Raw genomic sequence first — 21,000 nt, 5'->3', positions numbered from 1 at the left:
AGGGCGCTCTAAGCTCTCGGTTCGGCGACGCACCGGCGCTTGCACGGGAGGTGGCGCGGGACTCCGGGGTGGCCGCGCGCCCCGCGGGGGGCAATGGTGGCGGGGACTGGGGGGCGCGGGGCGGCGGCGGCGCCGAGGGGCTGAGCGGGCGGCGCCATGGCGGCGCCGGGATGCGGGCCCTGAGGGCCGGCGGCGGGCGCGCACCATGAACTCGTGGGACGCGGGCCTGGCGGGTCTGCTGGTGGGTACGATGGGCGTCTCGCTGCTGTCCAACGCGCTGGTACTGCTCTGCCTCCTGCACAGCGCCGACATCCGCCGCCAGGCGCCGGCGCTCTTCACCCTGAACCTCACGTGCGGCAACCTGCTGTGCACCGTGGTCAACATGCCGCTCACGCTGGCCGGCGTCGTGGCGCAGCGGCAGCCGGCCGGTGACCGCCTGTGCCGCCTGGCCGCCTTCCTCGACACCTTCCTGGCTGCCAACTCTATGCTCAGTATGGCCGCGCTCAGCATCGACCGCTGGGTGGCCGTGGTCTTCCCGCTGAGCTACCGCGCCAAGATGCGCCTCCGCGACGCCGCGCTCATGGTGGCCTACACGTGGCTGCACGCGCTCGCCTTCCCCGCCGCCGCGGTCGTCCTGTCCTGGCTCGGCTTCCACCAGCTGTACGCGTCCTGCACGCTGTGCAGCCGGAGGCCGGACGAGCGGTTGCGCTTCGCCGTCTTCACGGGTGCCTTCCATGCGCTCAGCTTCCTGCTCTCCTTCGTTGTGCTCTGCTGCACATACTTCAAGGTGCTCAAGGTGGCCCGCTTCCACTGCAGACGCATCGACGTGATCACCATGCAGACGCTCGTGCTGCTCGTGGACATCCATCCCAGGTGAGGGCTCTGGGAAGGGCTGCGCGGACTCGGTGGGGGAGGCGTGTCTTTGTGGGAGGAAGGGGGTCCTCGTCTCCCCCAGGCTCTACTGTGTGGCTTTGGGCAAGCCCCTTTAACACCGAGCCTCCATTTCCTTTTTGGAAAACTGAGGTCGGGGGGGAAGGGCCACCGTTGCCTGTCTCAAGGCAGGTGCTTAGAGCATCAGCAAAGCAGGACCACCAAAAATCATGGGTGAAGCAAATAGGTACATTTTTGAAGCATTAGGGTAGAGACCACAGAGGAGCCGAACTTTGCTGGACTTTATACTTATTTTGTGCTTGTAGTTTTCACTTTAAGTAGCATAGAAAAGGCAGCAATCTCTGCTCACTGCTCTAAATGGTTCTAGTCAGGCCCTGAGAGCGTGGCCCGGATGCTTAGGGCGCTCCTGAAGAGCTCTTCACAGGGGAACGTGCTGCTCTGCGGGTCCTTCCTTTCTCTGGCGTCTGGCGCTGCCTCTGTCTCGTCCTGTGTGTGTGAGTCCTCGGGCTGCATCTTCCTCTGTGGGTCCTTAAAGGAGCATCTGAAGGGCTTTGAGGGGACGGGGGTGCTCTTCCTACCTTCCCAGACAGCACTGTCCCGTGTCTCCTGGACTTGAAGCCTGGAAACCCCTGCAGAGGGAGACCGCATCCTGAGGCTCCGGTGGCAAAACCTGCCCACCTTCCATGTTCACCTGGCCTCTGTTTCTCAGGAGGGCAGCTCGGGGCGGGCAGTTCAGGTTCACGTACCCCCCCGGCCCTGCCCCTGCCCCTGCCCCTGGGAAGTCCTGCCATCCTTTGGAGGCTCTGGGGAGAGAAGGGGGAAACTCTTAGCTGAGGTGTCCTGAGCTCATCTTGGCTTTCCCCCAGAGAAGAGGGGAATGGCCGCTGGTGCCCCTGCAGTAGACTCTGCTGTTTTATATCCTGGTGCCCCAGACGCTAGATGGGGGTTTTGGTGTCAAGATGGCGTGAAAAGTGAGGCAGGCAGAATGTACCAGTGTGGAGGAGGCCAGCGGCAGGGAGGGAGCTCGGCCCCTGTCGTGCGGATGCCTCCCCGGCCAGGGAGAAGCTTGTGGCTGAGGGGGACAGACCAGAGGGTCAGTGTGACCAAGAGCTCCTTCAATTCTGGGGTTTTTCTGCCCACGAGCAATACAAAGAGAAGACCTTGGACGTCACTGCGTCTGAACACAGGACATGTTCCCATGTGTTCCCATGTGTTCCCGTGTGTCCATTGTTCCCTCAGGATGGCCCTTCCAGATTACATGCTGGACCAAAGCTTCTAGTCACAGAACCTTCCTCCCAGAACCATGTACAATATGTACATGTAAATGACACCAGGGCATATGAACCATGTGTGAAATTGTGTGAGCCTCACACACACAGTCCTATGTGTTCATATATCAACTGCATGGGTAACACATCATTCCATGTCACAGGTGTGGCCCTCCTGCACACTGACACAAAGGCATGCACGGACTCACTGCATGTGGCCATGCGTGGTTCAATGTCATTTAAGGATCACAGAGCTATTCCCCTTCCTATCACCTTGGGGTGGGAGGACCTCACTTTAGAAGGTGCGTCACCCCTAGGACGTGCACGGGGACTGCTCTAGAAGCTGTAGGCAATGTTGTTTAACTCTCGGGACTTGGACAATTTCTGCAGTAAGCCCACTTTCCATGAGTCTAACAGCGGAGGAGGGAATGAGATGGGAAAGGAATCAGTTCTTATCTAGACCAGTATAAACCCCGTCCCCGCTCTCCCTCCAACTTCCAGAACAGGAGGGCAGTGGCTCCTTTTCAGCCCATTTAGGATGTAGGGTCGGCTCCAGTCCTGCCGGTCTCTCACGGACTCTAGGCCAGACACTGCAGAGAGAGCTCCCAGGGGTGTCAGGAAAAGAGGCGGTTGCTCGGCTGCCCTCCGGTCCTCTCTTCTCTCCTCCACTTCCCTCCGGGGAAGTCTGACTGCTTCTGAGCCCAGGAGGCTCTGAGGAGACCCTCTTCCCAGAGCCACGGACAGGGCCCTGCAGGGCCAAGGAGCAATGCCGGCCTACGCTGGGGAAAGGAAGGGCTTCCGGTGGGAGGATTGCCCTCGGCCAGTTCAGACAGGCCCCGCTGGCTGAGGGCTGGCCTGAGGTTATGCAATAGTGGGCAGGTGGGACAGCACTGCCCCATCAGTGACCAAGCCTGCCTTTCTCTGTGGGGTCGGTTCCCAGAGTGAGAGCCTGGGTGGTGGGCCACACGGGAGGGCACCAGCTCCCTGACAGTGGATTCACAGACTTCTTTCTTGGCGTCTCCAAACTCTTCCTTCCCACAAATGAGAAACTGCAGAGCTAACTCGGGGGGGCTGCCCCTAGGTCCCCCGAGCCTTAGGCACTAAGGCTTCAGGAAGTTTCCTGGCCAGTTGGTGCTGGGAGCTGGGGGGCGGGGGGGGGGGTGGGGGTCCAGTCTCATATCAGCAGAAGCCAGGCTTCCTTATCCGGGCAGCCAGGGTGGCAGGTGGAGGTGACTTTGCTCACTGGGAGATTCACTTAACAGCCACCACACTGATGGCCTCCTGGGACTTAATTTTGAGTTCCCTGAGGCCCAGGCTGGCATTTGTCAAGAAGCTCCCTGGTGATGCCAGCTTCCTCCTGCAGAGGGTTAAATGCAGTGAGTGACAGGCTGGACTCCTCTGCTTTACACGCCCCCCCACACAAAAGGTCAGGGACCCTCTGCTCTAAATTAAATCAGGGACCCTGAGAGACGTCACCCACCCCTGCCTTTCTGGGGTGGTTTCTCGAGTTACTACAATCATAAAGGAACTGGGAACCCACCTGGTCTCCAACCGCTCAGTGTGCTTGGTTCAGTTCTCCCAAACCACAACTCCAGACCAATTATAACCAGATCCTCTCCCTGGTGCCACCAGAGACATAGAAGGGGAGCCCGGATGTTGGTGCTGCAGCCCTTCTCTCCCCGTCCAGCTGAGGGCGCCACTCACCAGCACAGGTTAATGGCTTCAGACTAGACTGTTGGTGAAGCATACTCAATGTGATCAAGGGCTACGGGGGGCTGGCTGAGTGCCGAGCCGGAGGGTGTCAGAATTGTGCCACAGTAGATGGAGGGGTTCTCACTGCGCCCTTGACTTTGCAGATGAGGAAGTTGGGAGCCCCAAGGAAGGGGGACACTTGCCATATTTGATAGATCTGGACTGTGGCTTCACCCAACACTCACACCTAGGTCTGCTCCTAAGGCTTACGGAGGGGGCGATAGTGCCAATGGAGTTTCACAAACCATCCACATGAATAGTTAGGATTTCCAAATTCAGCGTACAAACTGTTAAACGAAATATGTTCTATCCTCCTACTTTGAGAATATACATTTATAACACTTGGCAGGGCTGGGTTCAAATTTAGAGTTCTCGGGCTTCTTGGGGTGCAGCCTTGTACATGGCAGGGGGAGCTGAGCTGGCCCCACGCCACAGCCCACCTCACCCCCGCCCCGACACCCCAGCACGGAAAGGGGCCTCCTCACACAAAGCGGACACTGCAGGCTATGCCTCCACACGTCACTCACAGATGTCTCCCCTCCGGCCTCAAGCCAAGCACGCGGGTGGCGCAGCCCTCCCTCAGGAGGACGGGCCCAGGCAAGATGCCTGTGCACTCTCTGGAAGCAGGATCAGGGCATTTGGGCAAAGAATTCCGTGTCCCACGTACCTAGAGCTTGGTCTAGAATGGAGGATGTGGGTTCTGGGTGGGCACGTCCCCTTGGCCCTGTGAAGTCTTCATTTCGTGGGGAGGTGTGGGTCCCTCAGTATCCAGGGCCCAGGACAGGGCCCCTCTGGCCAGGTCGAGGGCAAGACTGCTCACATCAGTCCTAACCCCAAACTCAAGGCTCTTTGCCACCAATCGGTCAGCTCATTCCTTTGTCTTTTGTTTCATTCTCCAAAACGCCAGAAAGCAAATCTGGATGTCTCTCTGAGTCCTCGAGAGCGTGGCTCTCGACTGGCTACCGTCCTCTGGAGGTCAGTCAGGACCCAGATCCACCGTCTTGTAGCCACAATCGCCTCATTTACTGACTTTTCAGATATTCCCAGTATCATCCGTCCCTCTGCTCTATACGGAAGCCTCCTGGGGAACATGTCTTTGACCCTACATGCCACAGTGCTGGAGGGCTCATCTCCTTTTGGCTCAAGGAAACTCTGTGTCTCGTCTCGGCCCTGGAGTCACCCCACACTGGTACAGTGCTTGCACTCTGAGCAAACGGACCCGGGCAGGAGAGTTTTGGGCCTCTCACCCTCTGCACTGCAGATTCTGCTGGGGAGTCCAAGGACTCCAGCTGCCACCATCAGGCCCGGGAATATCTGGGCGTTAGTGTAGCTAGACACAGCGTGCCCATGGCTCAGTGACCCAATGGGGGGACACCCTAGATTTTGGTGTCAGGAGACCTGGAAGGAGTCCTGGTCTGTCTTGAACTTACTTTGCATCCCTGGGCACGCCATAAACCTTTCTGGCTCTCCGTGTCCTCTTCTGCAAGTACGTACAATGACTGCTTACAGGGCTGCGAGAGTTCAAGGAGCTCAGTTTTGCAAAGCTACGGCGGGAAATAAATGACAGCAAGTGCAAAGTGATTTTATTATGTTGTTGTTTTCGGAGCTGGTGAGCTGCTCTCATACTGGGCTTAAACAATACTAGTGATAAGCCAGAGGGCTGCACTGCTCCCCTCGGAGCCTGGGAGGCTGCCCTGCTGTCCTCTTGCTGCCACCTCCCTGGTCTCACCTGGAAACGGGGGTGGGGGGCACTGGGCACAGAAGTCGGGTCCATTCTCTTCCTTTGCAGGAGTTCAGGGATGCAGCCACATGGTTCCAGACTGGGTGTCAGGAACTGGTGCTGGCCCTGCCTGCAGCCCACTCTCCAGGTGGGCAAGTCCCCTGTCTTCTTTGAGCCTCAGTTTCCCCATCTGTGAGCTGGGTTGGGTGGGTGAGAGCATCTTTCATACTACACAGGACTGTAGAGCCTAGCCAGCCCACCCCAGAGCAGACACATGACCAGGCCCACGTGGATGTTAGCCAGGCGCAGCACCCATCCCACCCACCCGCTGTGCTCCCACAGCATGCCAGGTGCCACTGAAATTACGGAATAGCATCTGTCGCGCCCTGGAGACCCAGAGAGGGTCACAGAGCCAGCACGAGAGCCCAGACGCAAGCTCAGACCTGTGTGGCACAGTTCCTGGTCGCAGCGCTCTCTCTCCCTCCCTCTCTCTCCCTCTCTCTCTCTCTCTCCCTCCCTCCCTCCCTCCCTCTCTCCCTCCCTCTCTCCCTCCCTCTCTCTCCCTCCCTCTCTCTCTCTCTCTCTCTCTCTCTCCCTCCCAGCTACCCTTGTAAATGCAGCAAGAGAATTTTTGCCGTGGGAGGGATCCCAGTGGTTTGGGGGTTCAAGGTAGTGCTGGCACATAGTCGTTGTTTTATAAATATATGCTGAATGAATAATAATTAGCATCTGCACTTAAGTGCTTACTCTGAGTCAGCACTGTCTTAGGTACTTTCTGGGTGTTGACTCAGTTAATCTCAACAGAACCCTACCAGAGAGGTACCCGTATGATCCTCATTTTAGAGGTGGGGAAGCTGACGCACAGAGAGGCTGAGTAACTTGCCTAAGGCCACACGACAAGTAAGTGGGGAGGCCTGGATTTGAACCCAGAGGTCTGGCTCTGGCACTGCTCACATGCTTACCACTTCACTGCCAACCAGACAGGACTCATGGAAGTGTGCATGGCCTGACAGCCACTGACGAGTCTTGCTTTGTCTGAAAAGCTCAAGATTTTTAAGTCTCACATTAAAAAATCTATTCTAGAGCAGATTTCTACTATCATCTCTTTTGAGAAGGTCACTTAAAAATGATTGAGTCTTAGTTTTCCTAAGATGCTTTTAAGGGTTGTTCAGTAATTCAAAGACATACACTCATTAGGTGTTTTCTGCGTGTAAGGTGTAGAGCTTTGTACTGTGGGGACCCAAGGAAGGAATGTGTGTGCAGAGTGCTTGCTATTTTATCCTTCTCTCCCGTACAAAGCTTTGCAGGAACAGATAAAATTAATTTCCTGTAGGATTTTACAGCGTAGAAGAGTGACATTGGTTATTCCAGCCTCTAAAGTGGCCGTTTTATTCCTGTAGGGTCACTGAACTGTTTCTGTTTATCCTTCTGAAGACCTTCAAAGCTTTAACCAACATCTGTCTTTAAATATTCCTCAGGGCTTTGGGGCAGGATTGTCTGGTGTGGCAGGGTGGAGGGCTGCTTCTCCTGGGGAGATTGTCTGGTGTGGCAGGGTGGAGGGCTGCTTCTCCTGCTTCTCAGACCCTCAGCAGGAACCCAAGTCCCTCCTTGAGGGCAGGGGCTGGGGAGGGCAGAGGAAGCTCCTCACTCCTTAAGAGCTTGGTAGCTGGTGAGTCACTTCGGTCCCTGATAAATGGTAGCTCTAGTTATAAGTCATCACTATGAAATCTTCCACAGATAAGTGAAGAACCAAATTCAGAGAGGTTGAGTGACTTTCTTGAGGCCACACAGCTATGAGGGCACAGCTGGGACTAGGACACATAGCCAGCGCTTGTTCAGTCCTCAGGGTTATTCTAAATGTCTGGGAAATGGATAACATGGTCAGGGCCACAAACTGGAGGAGGGCCCGGCCCCAGAGCACCACCAGTTTCTCTCGTGTCCCCTGGATTCATTTACGATGACTTTGGTGCTCATTTTCGAGGAGATGCCCAGAATGCTGTACTCCTCTCGTGGGGTGAGTGTACTGTGATGCCTCAGGACACCCAGCTCAGGCCCCAAATCTCCCGCAATTCCTACATCGATTACTGAGAGTCTGGGGGGAAGTATTTTCATATTAAACAAGCAGTCCTGTGTCATGGAGAATGTGCCAGACACGCTGCTAGGTTGACCAGTGTCCTGATTTGCCTGGGACTGCAAGGGCTCCCAGGATGTGGGACTTTGAGTTTGAAAACCAAAACCGTCTCAGGCAAACCAAGATGAGTTGGGCACCTCACTGAACACAGACCTCCAGGGTGGGGACCTAAGCCTTCTCTCCACGCCACCTGTATTGTGCATATGTCACAAGAGCCACAGGACTTTGGGAGAGGACACTGCAGACACCCGATGCAAATGGAAAGGGAGGAGACTTCAGACTGATTCTCGCTGTGTGGCTTTAGGCAAAGTCGCCCCTCTGTCCCCGCCCCTCAGCTTGTATTTTTTAGATTTTCTGAATGAGGTGATGCCCCAGGGCCTCCCCAGGGATGTGTGATGACCCCAGTGAATTGACAGATGACACTCAAGGCTCCAGAGTCAGATGGCCTGGGTTCAGCTACTGCCATCACTTAGGGAGACCAGCCATCCTGGGTTGCCCGAGATGGAGGGGGGATCCTCAGACGCAGGCCCTTCTGTTTCTAAAACCAGGACGGTCCTGTGTAAACCATCCAGGCTGCAGGACTTTTAGTGCTAAAACTGGGACAGTGCTGGTTATCCGGGACAAGTTGGTCACCCTACTGCCACCCCTCACCAGATCACTGTGTGACCCTGAGCCAGTTGCTTAACCCCTCTGTGCCTCAATCTCCCTCCTTATCTGAAAACATGAAGATTACAATTGTATCAGTCCTTTGCTTATAGAAATGTGAGTATCAAGCAACAAATGCATATGAACCCCCATCACAGTATCTAAGATGACACATATTAAAGACTCAAGAAATGTGAGTTATTAATATTAGCTATTAGAAATTAATTCATAATGTTAGTCATGAGTAAGACAATTTCAGCCAGTATGAAATCTGTCTTTACTGGGCCAGACTCCAGTTCCCAACTCTCTAAGTTCCTGGAAAGACACAAGTCAAGGGAAGAAAACATCCTGCAAGAATTTCAGGGGGCTTCAGTCCAAACTCACATAGCATTGTCCCTCTGTGATCAGGAATCGGATAAAGAAGAGTCTCGATTAAGTATGAAAACGACGGTTCTTGTGGAAGGAAGGGGAGGCTGCCCTGGTGTTCGTGCTGCTCACAGACCTGGCTTCTGTTGAACAGACTGACCTAATTGCGGTGCCAGGTCACTGCAGCCCAAGCCTGTCTCTGCCAAGTTATCGTCACTCCTGGGCAACTCTGTCCACAGTCCTCCTCCCCGTCCAGTTTTGGAATCATGTGATTTATTTGAAAAGTAAACAGTAGAAACACATGCCCACGTTGGGCCCCATGGTCTGGCGCATGTGAATCCTCACGGCCCGGCTCGTCTTTACGTGCGTGCGCCTTGGCCGTGGAAATGGACAGACCGGCTGTTGCTTGTGCATTTCCCCATGGCTGCAGGAAAAGGGTTGCAAGAACCACTGCTCCCAGGTGGCGTGAGATGTCAGTTCTCGAAAGGCCAGAGCAGAGTGGAGTCAGGAGCAGGGTGTGGTTAGAGGCGTAGGTGGCCATCCGCGGAGCTGTGGCCCCGATTCTCCAGGGACCTGGCCGTCCCGTGGCTTCACCGAGCCTCATCTCTGAACAAGTCATGTGACTTCTCCTTCAGTCACCTCATAATGCGTTACCTGTAACTCCGGGCAGGGCTGAGGCTTTGGGATGGAAGAAACAGGGCTGAAGGTGTGGAGGAAAGGAAGCCCTGGGCCACACTGCACACAGAGTCCAGGCCATCCCAGCTGGAGAGGACCAGCTTTCAGTCACATGCACACGGGTTCAAGTCCCGCCTCCACTTACCAGCTGAGCAAATCATTTGGCCTCACTGTACTCATGGTCTTCATTGTAAAACAGGACAGGTAAAATCCACCTGGCAGGTTCAACTGTGGTAAGATAAGAATTAGATATTACTTAGGGAGTGTGGACTCGGGCTGGCCCATAGCACGAGATAAGTGAAGGCTATGAGTACTAATAGTGAGTTTATATTTGCACTTGCTTGGGTGCTGTGCTAATCGCTTCAGCTGCTTCACGCATCTAATTCTCAAAGCAGCCCTTTGCGGCGTCTTATTATATTAGTATCCACATTTTACAGATGATGACCCTGAGACTTAGTGATGTCACACAAGGTGCCCAAGGTCGCGTGCCTACAGCTCAGACTTGAGCTCAGGTCTTTCTGGCTCCATGGTCAAGTTCCTACACTCGCGGCCACTGCCTGCGTGTACAAATAGTAACTCGCTGTGACCTGGCAGGCACCCCCCATGACTCACCTGACCATGACTCCACTTTTTCCTCTCTCACACGCAGTGTGCGGGAACGCTGTCTAGAGGAGCAGAAGAGGCGGCGGCAACGCGCCACCAAGAAAATCAGCACCTTCATAGGCACCTTCCTCGTGTGCTTCGCACCCTACGTGATCACCAGGTGAGCTTGGCGAGCGGGACACGGGCTTGGGGCAAGTGGGGCGGGCACGGGGCTCTGGAGAGCGAAGCAGGGCCTGCGTGGCCTTTCGCCGTGGCCAGCCTTGCTTGGCCACATGTCTTCCAGAGGCTGGATCAGGGGATGAGAGTGAACTTGACAGGTTTAGTGAGAAGGGCACACACTTTTTCTCTTCAGCCTCAAATTCTTTTGGATTAGACTCCGGACCGAAAGGCAGTGAGACTCTCTCCCACTTGATCTCCAGATCACATCATTCTAACCCTCAGCCCCCAACCGCAGGAGACCCGAAAGGAGACGACAGGAGAGAAAAGAGAGGGGATAGCACCCTGCAGGGACTGGGTTCTTACTGCCCACTGAGTGCAGGAAAGCCCAGCTTGGCATCCTCAGCCCGGACACCCTGCAGAGCCAGTGCCACGTGCCACCTGCACAGGGACCAGGGAGCATGCTGCATGCCCAGACAGGTGGGCCCACCTGTCCCACGGCTCCAGGGATCTGCCCCTGTTAGTTCAGGCGTTGTGAGCTTGTCACGTTCTCTCCCAATCCCAACCCCCCATGCCGGCCAAGGTTGCAGTGCGCTGGCCTCAGGGCTGTACGTTCCAGAAGCCAACCTCCTCCAGCTACAGAATTTTCCTCACAAGTTGAAGCCAGCAAAAAAATATATATATATAAGTATCACCCACTCAGTTTTGCTCACTGGAGGGGAAAATACCCACACAAATTAGTATCCAGAATGGCTTAGCTGTTTGGGAAGGTGACAATAAAAAGGACTTTGATGTTCTATTAGGAGGTGGACGTGGAGCCTGGGAAGTAGGATCTGTGCAGGGTTTTGCGTGCACGCACGTGCCTCTGTATGGAAGAGAGAGCACACGGCCCATCCCCCTGCATCCCCCGGCATCCTCAGTTGGCAGGGACATGGAAGGGATGCCCTGCCTCAGTGTCCCCCAGAGTCGCGCTCTGGAGAGGAGGGGCTCAATGTGCCCAGGTCCCCCTGTCTTTCCCTGTCCCTACTCATACTGAGCTGAAGCCTGGCCCCCCATAGCTCCACCTATGCCCCCCATCCTGCTTTCTGCAGCCCAGGAGAATGTCTGTCCTCTACTAACAGAGGCCTTGCCAATTTGCAGACAGTGAGCTGGGGTTCCCCAGAGCAGCCCCCATTCCCCAGACACCACAACCCCAGAGTGTCTGTCACTGTCTTTTCTGTGCATGCCACTCTCTCTGGGGGAAAGCCAGGGGGCCTGCATTTCACTTTAAACATAGGACATAGGACTGTCCGCAGGTCTCTTCATGGGTCTGCCCCAGGCAGAGCAGAGCCATCAATTCTTCCTTCTAGAACTGCCCGCTAGACCTCAGCGCTCCTGACATTTCTCCATGGGAGACCGTCCTGTGCGTCGTAGGATGTTAGCAGCATCTCTGTCGTCTACCCACTACCCGCCAGTAGCACCTCTTCCCTCCTGCTCTCCAGTTTTGACAACTAGAAAATCTAGTCAACCTGGGGACCAGAATCACCCCCAGGTGAGAGCCCCTGGTCTAGGCCCGCCACATCCAGCCAGGACGCCAAATACCATGTCATAGCATCTGATAGGGAAGCGTCCCAGGCTTCTGAGGCAGGAGCGAGTGAAGTGGGCTTGGCTCTGCAGGGGGACAATCCCAGCAGAAGGGACAGCATGAGCCAGGTCTAGAGCCCTGCACGGGAGCCACCAGCCACAGGTCCCTTTGAAGCACTTGAACATGGCTTTTCCAAACTGAGATGTGCTGTAGGTGTAACATGCACACTGGGTTTCCAAGGCTTAGCAAGACTGTATATATATATATATATATATATATATATATATATATATATATATATATATATATATATATATATAATTAAAACTTTTTATATTGATTCCATAGTGAAATGGTGAAATCTTGGATATATTGGGTTAAATAAGATTTGTAATTAAAATTAATTTCACGGTTTCTTTTCCCACCTGCGGCTCACCTTCTCTTTCTGTTGGGCAGGGCTGGCCTGTAGTCAGGGAATCTGGGGTCTAGGTGTGCCGATGCCCTTGCTCCCAGCTCCTTTTTTCCCTTGACCTCTAGCTGCCCGTATCATCCTTTTCTGACCAGGAACCCATTGGTTCGCAGGATCGCCCTTCCGGCCGCGCTGCAAGAGTGCTCAGAAGTCCCTCCCTCCCTCCCCTGTCCAGCACCCTGCTCGATGTTGGAGTTTCTAAGCAGTGGCCAAATCAGTGTCTTCCTCTGTGGGGTCAGGTGCATTGAGGCAGGAGTCCTCGGAGGGTCTGAATGAGGGGACATCAGGTCCCAACGCTGGGTGACAGTGTTGCGGCAGAAGGTCCTTGTGCTTAATCCTCTTGAAATCACGCCCCTCTGGGACCACCTCCCTCTGTCCACACCCCCATACCCCCCCTGCCGTGACCGCGGGGAGAAGAGATTCTGATGAGGTGCCTAGTCTCTGTGGCAGCTGGGCCCCCAGGCACACCCCAGGGAGATGGACACCTGTGAACTGGCTCTTTGCATGCAGGGGAGCCCCCTGGGCTCCAGGTGTGTGCTGGGCACGGCCAGGATCACACCAGAGCTACACTTCCACCACCAGGGCAGAAAAACTGCCAAACGGGGTGGGCTTGGATGGGGGTGAGGCAGGATTTGCTCTGACACCCACCTCCAAGGAGCCTGACCCAAACTCGCCCATCTTACGCTGAGTCCGTGCTGAGAAGCACACAGTGATTGTGGGGGGAAATCAGCATCTAGTAAGGAACCCATAAAACAACCCACGCAAGGCGTTCACCCTGGTATATCCTACTGTCGCCAGCACTGGAGTCGGGACCGTGCACACTCTGGGCAGCAGCTGATTCTCCTGCTGTTCTCAAGCTGGTTTCTGAGTGCAGACAAAATCACCCCAGTCTCAGAAGAAGCTGAAATCAGACTCTGCTCTGGAAATGTAGATGAGAATTTAACGTCTTGGAGGAATTGATTCCTTATGGAGAACCTAGAGCTGTGGGTTATGGAAGTGGAAGTTTCCTTAGCAGTGTCTCATCCCGGGAGGGCGAGCTGATTGCAGGCCACCTGGGATCCACTGCCTGGGGCAAAGCCCACGTGTGGGGCCCCTTGCCCTGCACTGTTCTGCTTCTCTGAGGGCATGGGGGTTCCCTCCCAGAGGATATAGGAGGGCACTTTGTGCCATGACCCCCTCAGAACCAGGAAGCTGCAGCTTCTGAGATGATAAGGTCAAGGTGTTCATGCGTCACTTAAACCCCTCACTGAGCTGTCAGTGCAGAAACCGCTATTTCCCGAGGCTCCCCAGGGACAACCTTTATCCAAGCAGCCCGCCTTGCTACTCCCCCCATTGGAGCCTTACAGGTGGAGACGTGCACAAGCATGTGGGCTCACCTCAGGCCAACCGTGGGGAATGCTGGGAGCTGGCAGAATCAGAACGTCGAGAGAGAGAAGGGGCTTGTGCTGCGACACCTGCCGTCCCTCTAAGTTGATCAGGAAGGTCTGGCTGGCAGGGAGGAGGGCCCTTCTCTTTATTCCCAGTCTATTCACATCTGCCTGATAACTTTCTCAGACTGGGAAGCAGCATTCTTGGGTCAAGAACCAGTCAAGTCTTCCAGCAGATTCTCAGGCTTCCCTTACTGGAGAACGTGGAGTCTTTATAACTATACCTATCGCTCATTCGACACTTGTAATGTACCCAGGAGGTACCAGTACATACCTGATTGTGCCTAGTACAGCTGTCCTGCAAGGTGAGTGCTAGAGGCCTCATCTTACTGAGGGTCAGCGAGGTGAGATGAGTGGCCCACGGCCACAGGAGTGGTAACCGGCAGAACCAAGGGTTAAAGGTCAGTGCCAGGTCTGTTGGCAGTAATTTAGCCCTGTGGGCATGTTACATCTCCGAAGCCTGGGGACCCGGCACTGAAAATGTAGAAATGCTTATCTGCAGGCTTTTGACCCAACTTCCTATTCCCAGGCATCTTGGCAGGAACCCAGACATAATATCCAGCCTCCTGGGGGTAAAGGCAGGTAGGTGAGTGAGTTCTTTCACCAGAAGCAGCGGTGGGTTCGCGTGGAGTCAGCTCTGACCTCCCACCTGGCTGACAGCAACTTGTGTGGACCTGGAGTGGGGCTCAGAGCCATCGTCAGACTCGGTGGACTAACGCTGACTGTGAAGCCAACACCTCTCAGAAAGACAGTTCCCCAACTGCACCAACCAGCCGAAGAGCCCCTTGCACCTGCACTTTGTGGCCCGTCAGATGACAGAGGGACACTTTGGCAACCTCCACCCTCGCTCTTAATCGGAGTCACTACCTTCTGTTCACGCACTTACACCGGTTCCCAGGTCCTCAAAGCCCTAGCGGGTCACATCGGGCTCTTTCCAGAGTGTCTGAGCATGGTCTGAGGATTTGCAAGACATTCGCCTCCAAAAGCTCTAATTACGTTTTTCTGAATTAAAACGTACACGTCTAGAAGCATGTGTGAGGCTATTATCTCTGCAGCGGTTCAGGCTTACAAATAATTACGGTTGTCCCAGATCATCGGAGTGGGGCTTTGAGGCATTTGTGGATCAGACAGCACCATTATTGTGGCTTTTCCGAGTCACAGAATTATGTCAGCGAGGTTTAATATGCAGGTGGCTGTCTGGTGTTAATATTCTATTAATAAAATGCCTTTTCCCTGCTAATGTCTCGTGAACATTTAAAACTCCAGCTTGTTACTTATAGCTCTTCAAATATGCAGACCGGATTCTCCAGAAGTCTTCTTGGGAAGACATTGGGCTTGCTTCCCAAAAGCTATTCTGTGGCCCACGTTGCATTTGGTGCACAGCATCTGTGTGTGTGTGTGTGCGTGTGCGTGTGTGTGCGTGTGCGTGTGTGTGTGGCAGCGGGGAGAGATGATGGACGCACAGGAGGTGAAAAGAGGGGGTGTGGATTTACCTCTTTAAATTCAAGGGTTGACAGTAAAGGCCTTGACTGCCCCCTGGAACCGAGCCAAGGAGCTGGGAGGGGCAGCCTGGCACCAGGAGGGCCTGTGGTCTCTGGTGCCCACAGTCCAGGGTTCAAATCCTGACTCTTCTACGTCCAGGCCATGTGGCCTTGGCCCGTCACTTTGCCTGGGTTCCTCCTCTGTAGTGTGAAGCACAAGCAACACCGTCGAAGGGGGCGGGTGGGAGGTGCTTGAGACAATGTTTGTCAAGCGGCTGCCAAAGCCCTGAGCCTCTGGGGACACAGAGGAGGAGCTGGGTCTGGGGCTACTGGTATTACGGGTCTTGTTCTCATCCCCAGAATTTAGTTTCTTTGGAGAGTCCATTGTAGAGCAGAATTGAGACATTGGTTTCTCTGGGGGGTCCGAGAATGCCTGAGAGTTCTGGCAAGAGTACCCCATCTTCCTCCCGGGACCAGGAGGGTCAGGCCGGCAGGGGCGGGTGAGAGGTCACTGTGGGTGAAGGGCCAGGGGGCCGGCTTCCTGGCCTGTCAGCCCTCTGCTGTGACAGCCAGCACAGAGACTTCCCGTGACCCAGATCAGAGGGCCCTGTGCTAAGAGAAAGGACATGGCTCCTTGGAGGAGTCCCCCCGAACAAATACAGAGCTACGGGGTGCAGAGGTGGGGCAGACACATAGGACTTGGGGTGGCGGGAGAGGATGGGTATCTGTTCTGTGTCACCCTGAGTCAGAAAAATACCCATCTCTGTGCTCTGCTTCCGATGTGGTCCCAGGCCACACCCCGCAGCATTTCACACCTCCCACCCCAGCCAGGCTCTGACCAGACGTCGCCAGGTGCTCCCAGCGCGTCTCTGAACCACCTGCGTCAGAGTCACCTGAGATGCTTGAGAAAGCAGACTCCTGCCCTGGCTTCCCCTGCCCTTGTCCTCCCCCCATCAACCCGCCGCCTGACCTCTCAGCCCAGGGGATCCTCGGGGGAGCTGTGTCAGGCTGTCTGGGGCAGGCATGTGTGCACTGTGAGCGCGGAAGCATAAACGTTTCCCCCTGAACGGAGCCTGATGGCTGAGGTTTTTCCAGCACATACCTCAGGCGGTGCATGGAAAGTCACCTTGGTGCTTAATGGAAGGTGAGGGCAGGGGGCAGGGAGTGCTGGTTGCGGGAAAAACTCTGCTTCCCAGAGGGCAGGGAGGGGGCAGTGCCCTGCTCCGGGGGCTGCTACCTCTGCAGACCCCAGGGACTACCCTTAGTGCTCACGGGCTCCAGGAACTCCGTGGGGCTTGGTGCCATGCTGGTGTTATGACCAGGGACCCACAAACAACCGGATCCTGCCTAACAACCCCCTGCATCCCCACGGGGTTCCTTAGCGGATGTGGATCTGTTTCCCAGCACTGCCGCCGTAACTAGATTCCACTGCATGGCTTAAACAATAGAAATGTATGGCCTCAGTTCTGGAGGCTGGAAGTCCAAGATCAAGGTGTTGGCAGGGTGGTTCCTTCTGAGCCTGTGAGGGAGAGTCTGTTCCAGGCCTCCCCCTGAGTTTCTGATGGTGAACTTGCAATCTTTAGTGTTCCTTGGCTTCTAGAAGCATCACCCCATCTCTGCCGTCATCCTTTTGTGGCGTTCTCTTGGCGTGCATCTGTGTCCAAACTCCCCCCTTTTATAAGGGCATGGTCACATTGGGTTAGGGGCCCACCGTTCTCCATTAGGACCTCACCTTAACTAATTACATCTGCAACTACCCTATTTCCAAATAAGATCACATTCTGAGGTGCTGGGGGTTAGGACCCCAACACATGAATTTGGGGAGACATAGTTCAACCTACAACAGGGAGCTATAGCGAAAAGAAACAAAGTCCCACTTTACTAACACCTGAGCCCAATAACCCCTAAACGCAGGGCTCTTGGGGCAGAGCTGGGGGCAGGGGCAGGAGAGGGGAGTTCAGTAATCCACCATGATTCGTAGCAGAGAGAGAAGAGGCAGAGCGTGGCAGGCACCTCGCAGCACACGGTGACCCTGCTCCCGTGGAAACTGGGACTGATCAGAATAATAATGGCCCTTTCTTGGAGGGGAGGGTGTTTGGAGGAGATGAGCAGAGCTGGCTCTGGCATGAGAAGTTGGGCTGCAGTGTTCCCTTTCTAAAAGGTCATCTGGAGGGGCCCAGATGATCATTCCCTGCCCAGATCTAGCATTAGAAAGAAGCAGTTGTAGCAATACGGAAGTCCCTGCCCCTGCCCAGTCCCCTTAAACAAGTGGGCACTTGGAACTGTCAGAGCTGGAACAGAGCAAAGCCGGCCACAGCAGGCACATGGCAGAGGGGTCCACGTGCCCAGGAAAATAAAAAAGCGGGTCGGCCAGCCACATCCGGTCACAGAAGGGAGCATGCTAGCTTCAGCCTGGCCCGTGGGCCACACGGGAGCAGTGCCCAGGCCCAGACTGATCCAAAGCATCTCTTTGCCTGGAGGCTTGATGGAGGCCAGATGCGGGCTTTTCAAAGCAGAAGTCGTGTACACTGTGGACGGGGCAAGTGACAGAAGTGCTGGGTAGCCCATAACCACTTCATGGAAGGGGGATTCTTGGGGCTGGAAGGGACCTCAGAACGCATCCTATCCCATCTGCAATGTGGAGATTTGAATCCCATCATGGCACCTAGACAAAACATGGGCTGCAGTTCGATGGAGCTGGGTTTCCCCGTGGAGGAGAAGCCGGCTTGCTGCTCAATCTCTCTGAGCCTTGATTTCTTCGTCTGTAAAATGGGACTAACGATGCCCATTCTGCAGAGAATAATTGTAAGGTTAGAGATTGTGCACATCACGTATCTGGCCCACAGGAGATACTTAACTGGGAATTATTATTACTGAGCCAGGCAAGTTCAGATTTTACATAAAATCTCTGAGAAGCAAACGCAACAGATTTAACCTCTTAATTATCTAAATGGTGAAATTTAAAATTGTCCCAAATAGTTTTGCTCTGTGAAATCTGCAGAACCTGCAAATAATCATTTTGATCTTGCTGGATGGTTTGATGATATTTGACTCAATAAATCCTCCTGGGAGAGCCAAAATGCTCAGACCGAATTTAGCAATGTATAGAAGACTAGGCATTCTGGAAAAGCAATTTGGCATCCCATAGCAACAATGTGTTGGTATTCAGCTGCTTCATTGTTATTATTAGGTGTGAATTCTAAACTCGGGGGGTGGGGGGGGGGTTGTTCCCTTAAATTCATCACTTCCCAAAGTAGATTTCTTAAAAGTACAGACTTCTCAAATGCCAACAGCTCCATTTCCCCATTCGGGCTCCCAAGGACAGGAGCAAAACCATGGCGGCATTGCCCCCTCGGAGTCGGAGGGCAAGAGTGGATAGTGGTGCTGGAAATGGGACGCCTAATAGAAGGGCCTCAGAATGGATTCATTAAGGATCTATTCGAAAAGGGGGTCATTGCAGTGGGGGATCTCATCCCACCAGCTTCCTCCTCCTTCCTCTCCTGGGCTCGTCCTCACAACCTCAGCCCAAAGAAGCCCAAAGAAGCCTTCAGGAAAATCACTGAAGTTGGCAGCCCGGAGTCACAGCCCAAGCTCAGTCCTCTCCGGACCTGGGGTCTCACCTGGGCAGCCCTCCAAGCTGAGAGCCACCGCTGCCTTCCATCTTGCTGCCCTCCATGCCCTCCCCCCCCCCCCCCCAGGTAGAATACAGGTGCTAGCTCCCAGTCTGAGCACAGATGCTGGATTTTCCTCTACCACTGACTTGCTGTGTGATGTTGGGCAACCCCCTTCCCTGTCTGGGCCTCGATTTCCTCATTTGACAGTGGGTGGGTAATTTATAATCTCTAAGTTCTCTCTCAGCTCTGTGGCCTTTTCTACCTTATATTAATGCTGGGTAACATCCAAATATGGCCAGGGGTGCTGGACACACTTGGGAGAAAAGAATAAATGGCTTGATTTGGGAGAATTCCGTTTACACAGAGGAGGGCTTTTTCTACCTCACAGCCTGGCCTTAGCACCACTGCATGGAGCTGTTCGATGGATACCTGGAGGACTCTCAGAACTGTGCCCCTTTGACACAGGAGCTGCCTCTTCCCTCACCTTCTTCCAAAGAATGAGGGTCACTTTAGGGTACCCTGACTGCTGCTATAGCCAGGGGCCACCAGAATCCCAACCCTGGGAAGAAGCTTTTCCCACCAGCAGATTCTTTCCTGATGCAAGACATACTTTGAGCTTTGATGAATATTTGCAAAATTAATCTCAGTCCTTCCTCCCAGGCAAGCTCCCGTGGACGGCGGAGCTAGGATCTGAAGCCAGGAATCAGTCTGTCCTAGTTACAGTGATCATAGACGTGACCTTATTCAACTCCCCCTTTTTCGTAGAAAACACCCAGGCCCCAAGAAGGGAAACAACTTGCCCAGGGTCACACAGCAGGTCAGCTGCACAGCCGGAGCAAATGGCCAGGGTGCAATTAGCTATTGGTGCAATTCTTAGATCAGCTTGGGTGCCTGGGTTCAAATCCCTGCCTTTACAGTTTACTGGCAAACTATCAGTACTTAACCTCCTTGGACGTCTATTTCCTCACATGTAAACTGGAGATGTCTAATCTCCCAGGGTTCCACGAAATCACGTGTAAAGGGCGTCCTTAGCCCAGTACCCGGACTAAAAGAAGCGCCTGGAGAACGGCCACCATAGTTATGGTTGTAAATTGCTGTTGTCATTGTCGCGGGAGGAGGAAGCCTCAGAGAAACTGAAGCGTGGCCGGGAAGCTGGGGTCAGGGGCTCAGGCTGGAGCCTGGGATGCGCCCAGCTGCGCTCTCGTAACGAACGCCCTCCCCGTCTCTGTCCGCAGGCTGGTGGAGCTGTCCTCCGCGGTGCCCATCAGCTCCCACTGGGGGGTGCTGTCCAAGTGCTTGGCCTACAGCAAGGCCGCATCTGACCCGTTCGTGTACTCCTTGCTGCGACACCAGTACCGCAAGAGCTGCAAGGAGATTCTGAACAGGGTCCTCCACAGGCGTTCCCTCCGCTCCTCCGGCCTCACCGGGGACTCCCACAGCCAGAACATTCTTCCGGCCTCTGAGTGAAGGACGCTGCTGCTGCTGGAGAGCTTGGAATGAGGCGGCTGGTGAGAAGAGGGGGCGGGAGGTCTTGGGGCGCCTGGGCGGACTCCACCGGCCGCCACCATCCGGCGAGCCCAGGGATTCCGGTTCCCTGGCTTCGGGGGAGGGGCTCCGAAGCCTGCTTCCTGCTTCCTCGAGGGCAGATGTTGAACTGTCCCTGTTTATCACCAAAGGATGACCAAGGGACATGCTGTGCGCTGGCTTTTCTCTTGGAGAAGCTCCTTTGAGCTCCTAGAGTCACCAGAGACTCCCCAGGAGTCACACCCCCTCCGGTCATGATCAAGGACACACAGTGCTGGTGGCAGGTGGGGAAGCATGGCGTCCACCTGCTCACTAAGCCCTAGACGCTGGGCTCCATGCTGAAGAAAAGTGGTGACCCCCGTGGGGCATCAGCCACGCTGAGAGTGAGGCTGGCAGTGGCCATTTAGCCCCACATCTGGCATGGCCACCCTTCTCCACATATAGCGGTGGCTGCCTTAACCCAAATATCGTTCAGCTGGAACTCACTGACTTGTGCTCGGCTGGGACCCTTGGGCCCCCACGTCCAAGGGGAAAATGTTTGCCGACTAGTATTGCCCAACTCTTGCTGACAAGTTGTCTTAGAAATGGCTAGATTGGATTCAACTTTTATCCCTCTCTTCCCTCCCCCTCCGCCCCAAAGCTAACATTTGTGTGTGTAGACAATCTTAGCATGAAACTGGTTTAAATAAGCAGCTATTACTACATGTAATAATG

At 54.6% G+C, this 21,000-nt stretch overlaps 1 protein-coding gene across 1 annotated transcript; it reads left to right on the top strand.

Moving 5' to 3' along the window:
- Nucleotides 1-205: 205 nt before the first annotated feature.
- GPR26 (G protein-coupled receptor 26) lies at nucleotides 206-20,229 on the top strand (the record flags this gene model as incomplete). Its single annotated transcript, XM_082854069.1, has 3 exons — nucleotides 206-873; nucleotides 10,098-10,211; nucleotides 19,998-20,229. 3 exons carry the CDS (start codon nucleotides 206-208, stop codon nucleotides 20,227-20,229), a joined length of 1,014 nt encoding a protein of 337 aa, XP_082710195.1.
- Between the last annotated feature and the right edge of the window lie 771 nt (nucleotides 20,230-21,000).

This window comes from Leucopleurus acutus, assembly GCF_964270905.1.
Source record: "Leucopleurus acutus genome assembly, chromosome: 14".
NCBI lineage: Eukaryota > Metazoa > Chordata > Mammalia > Artiodactyla > Delphinidae > Leucopleurus > Leucopleurus acutus.
This window is presented reverse-complemented; position numbering and strand designations above follow the sequence as displayed.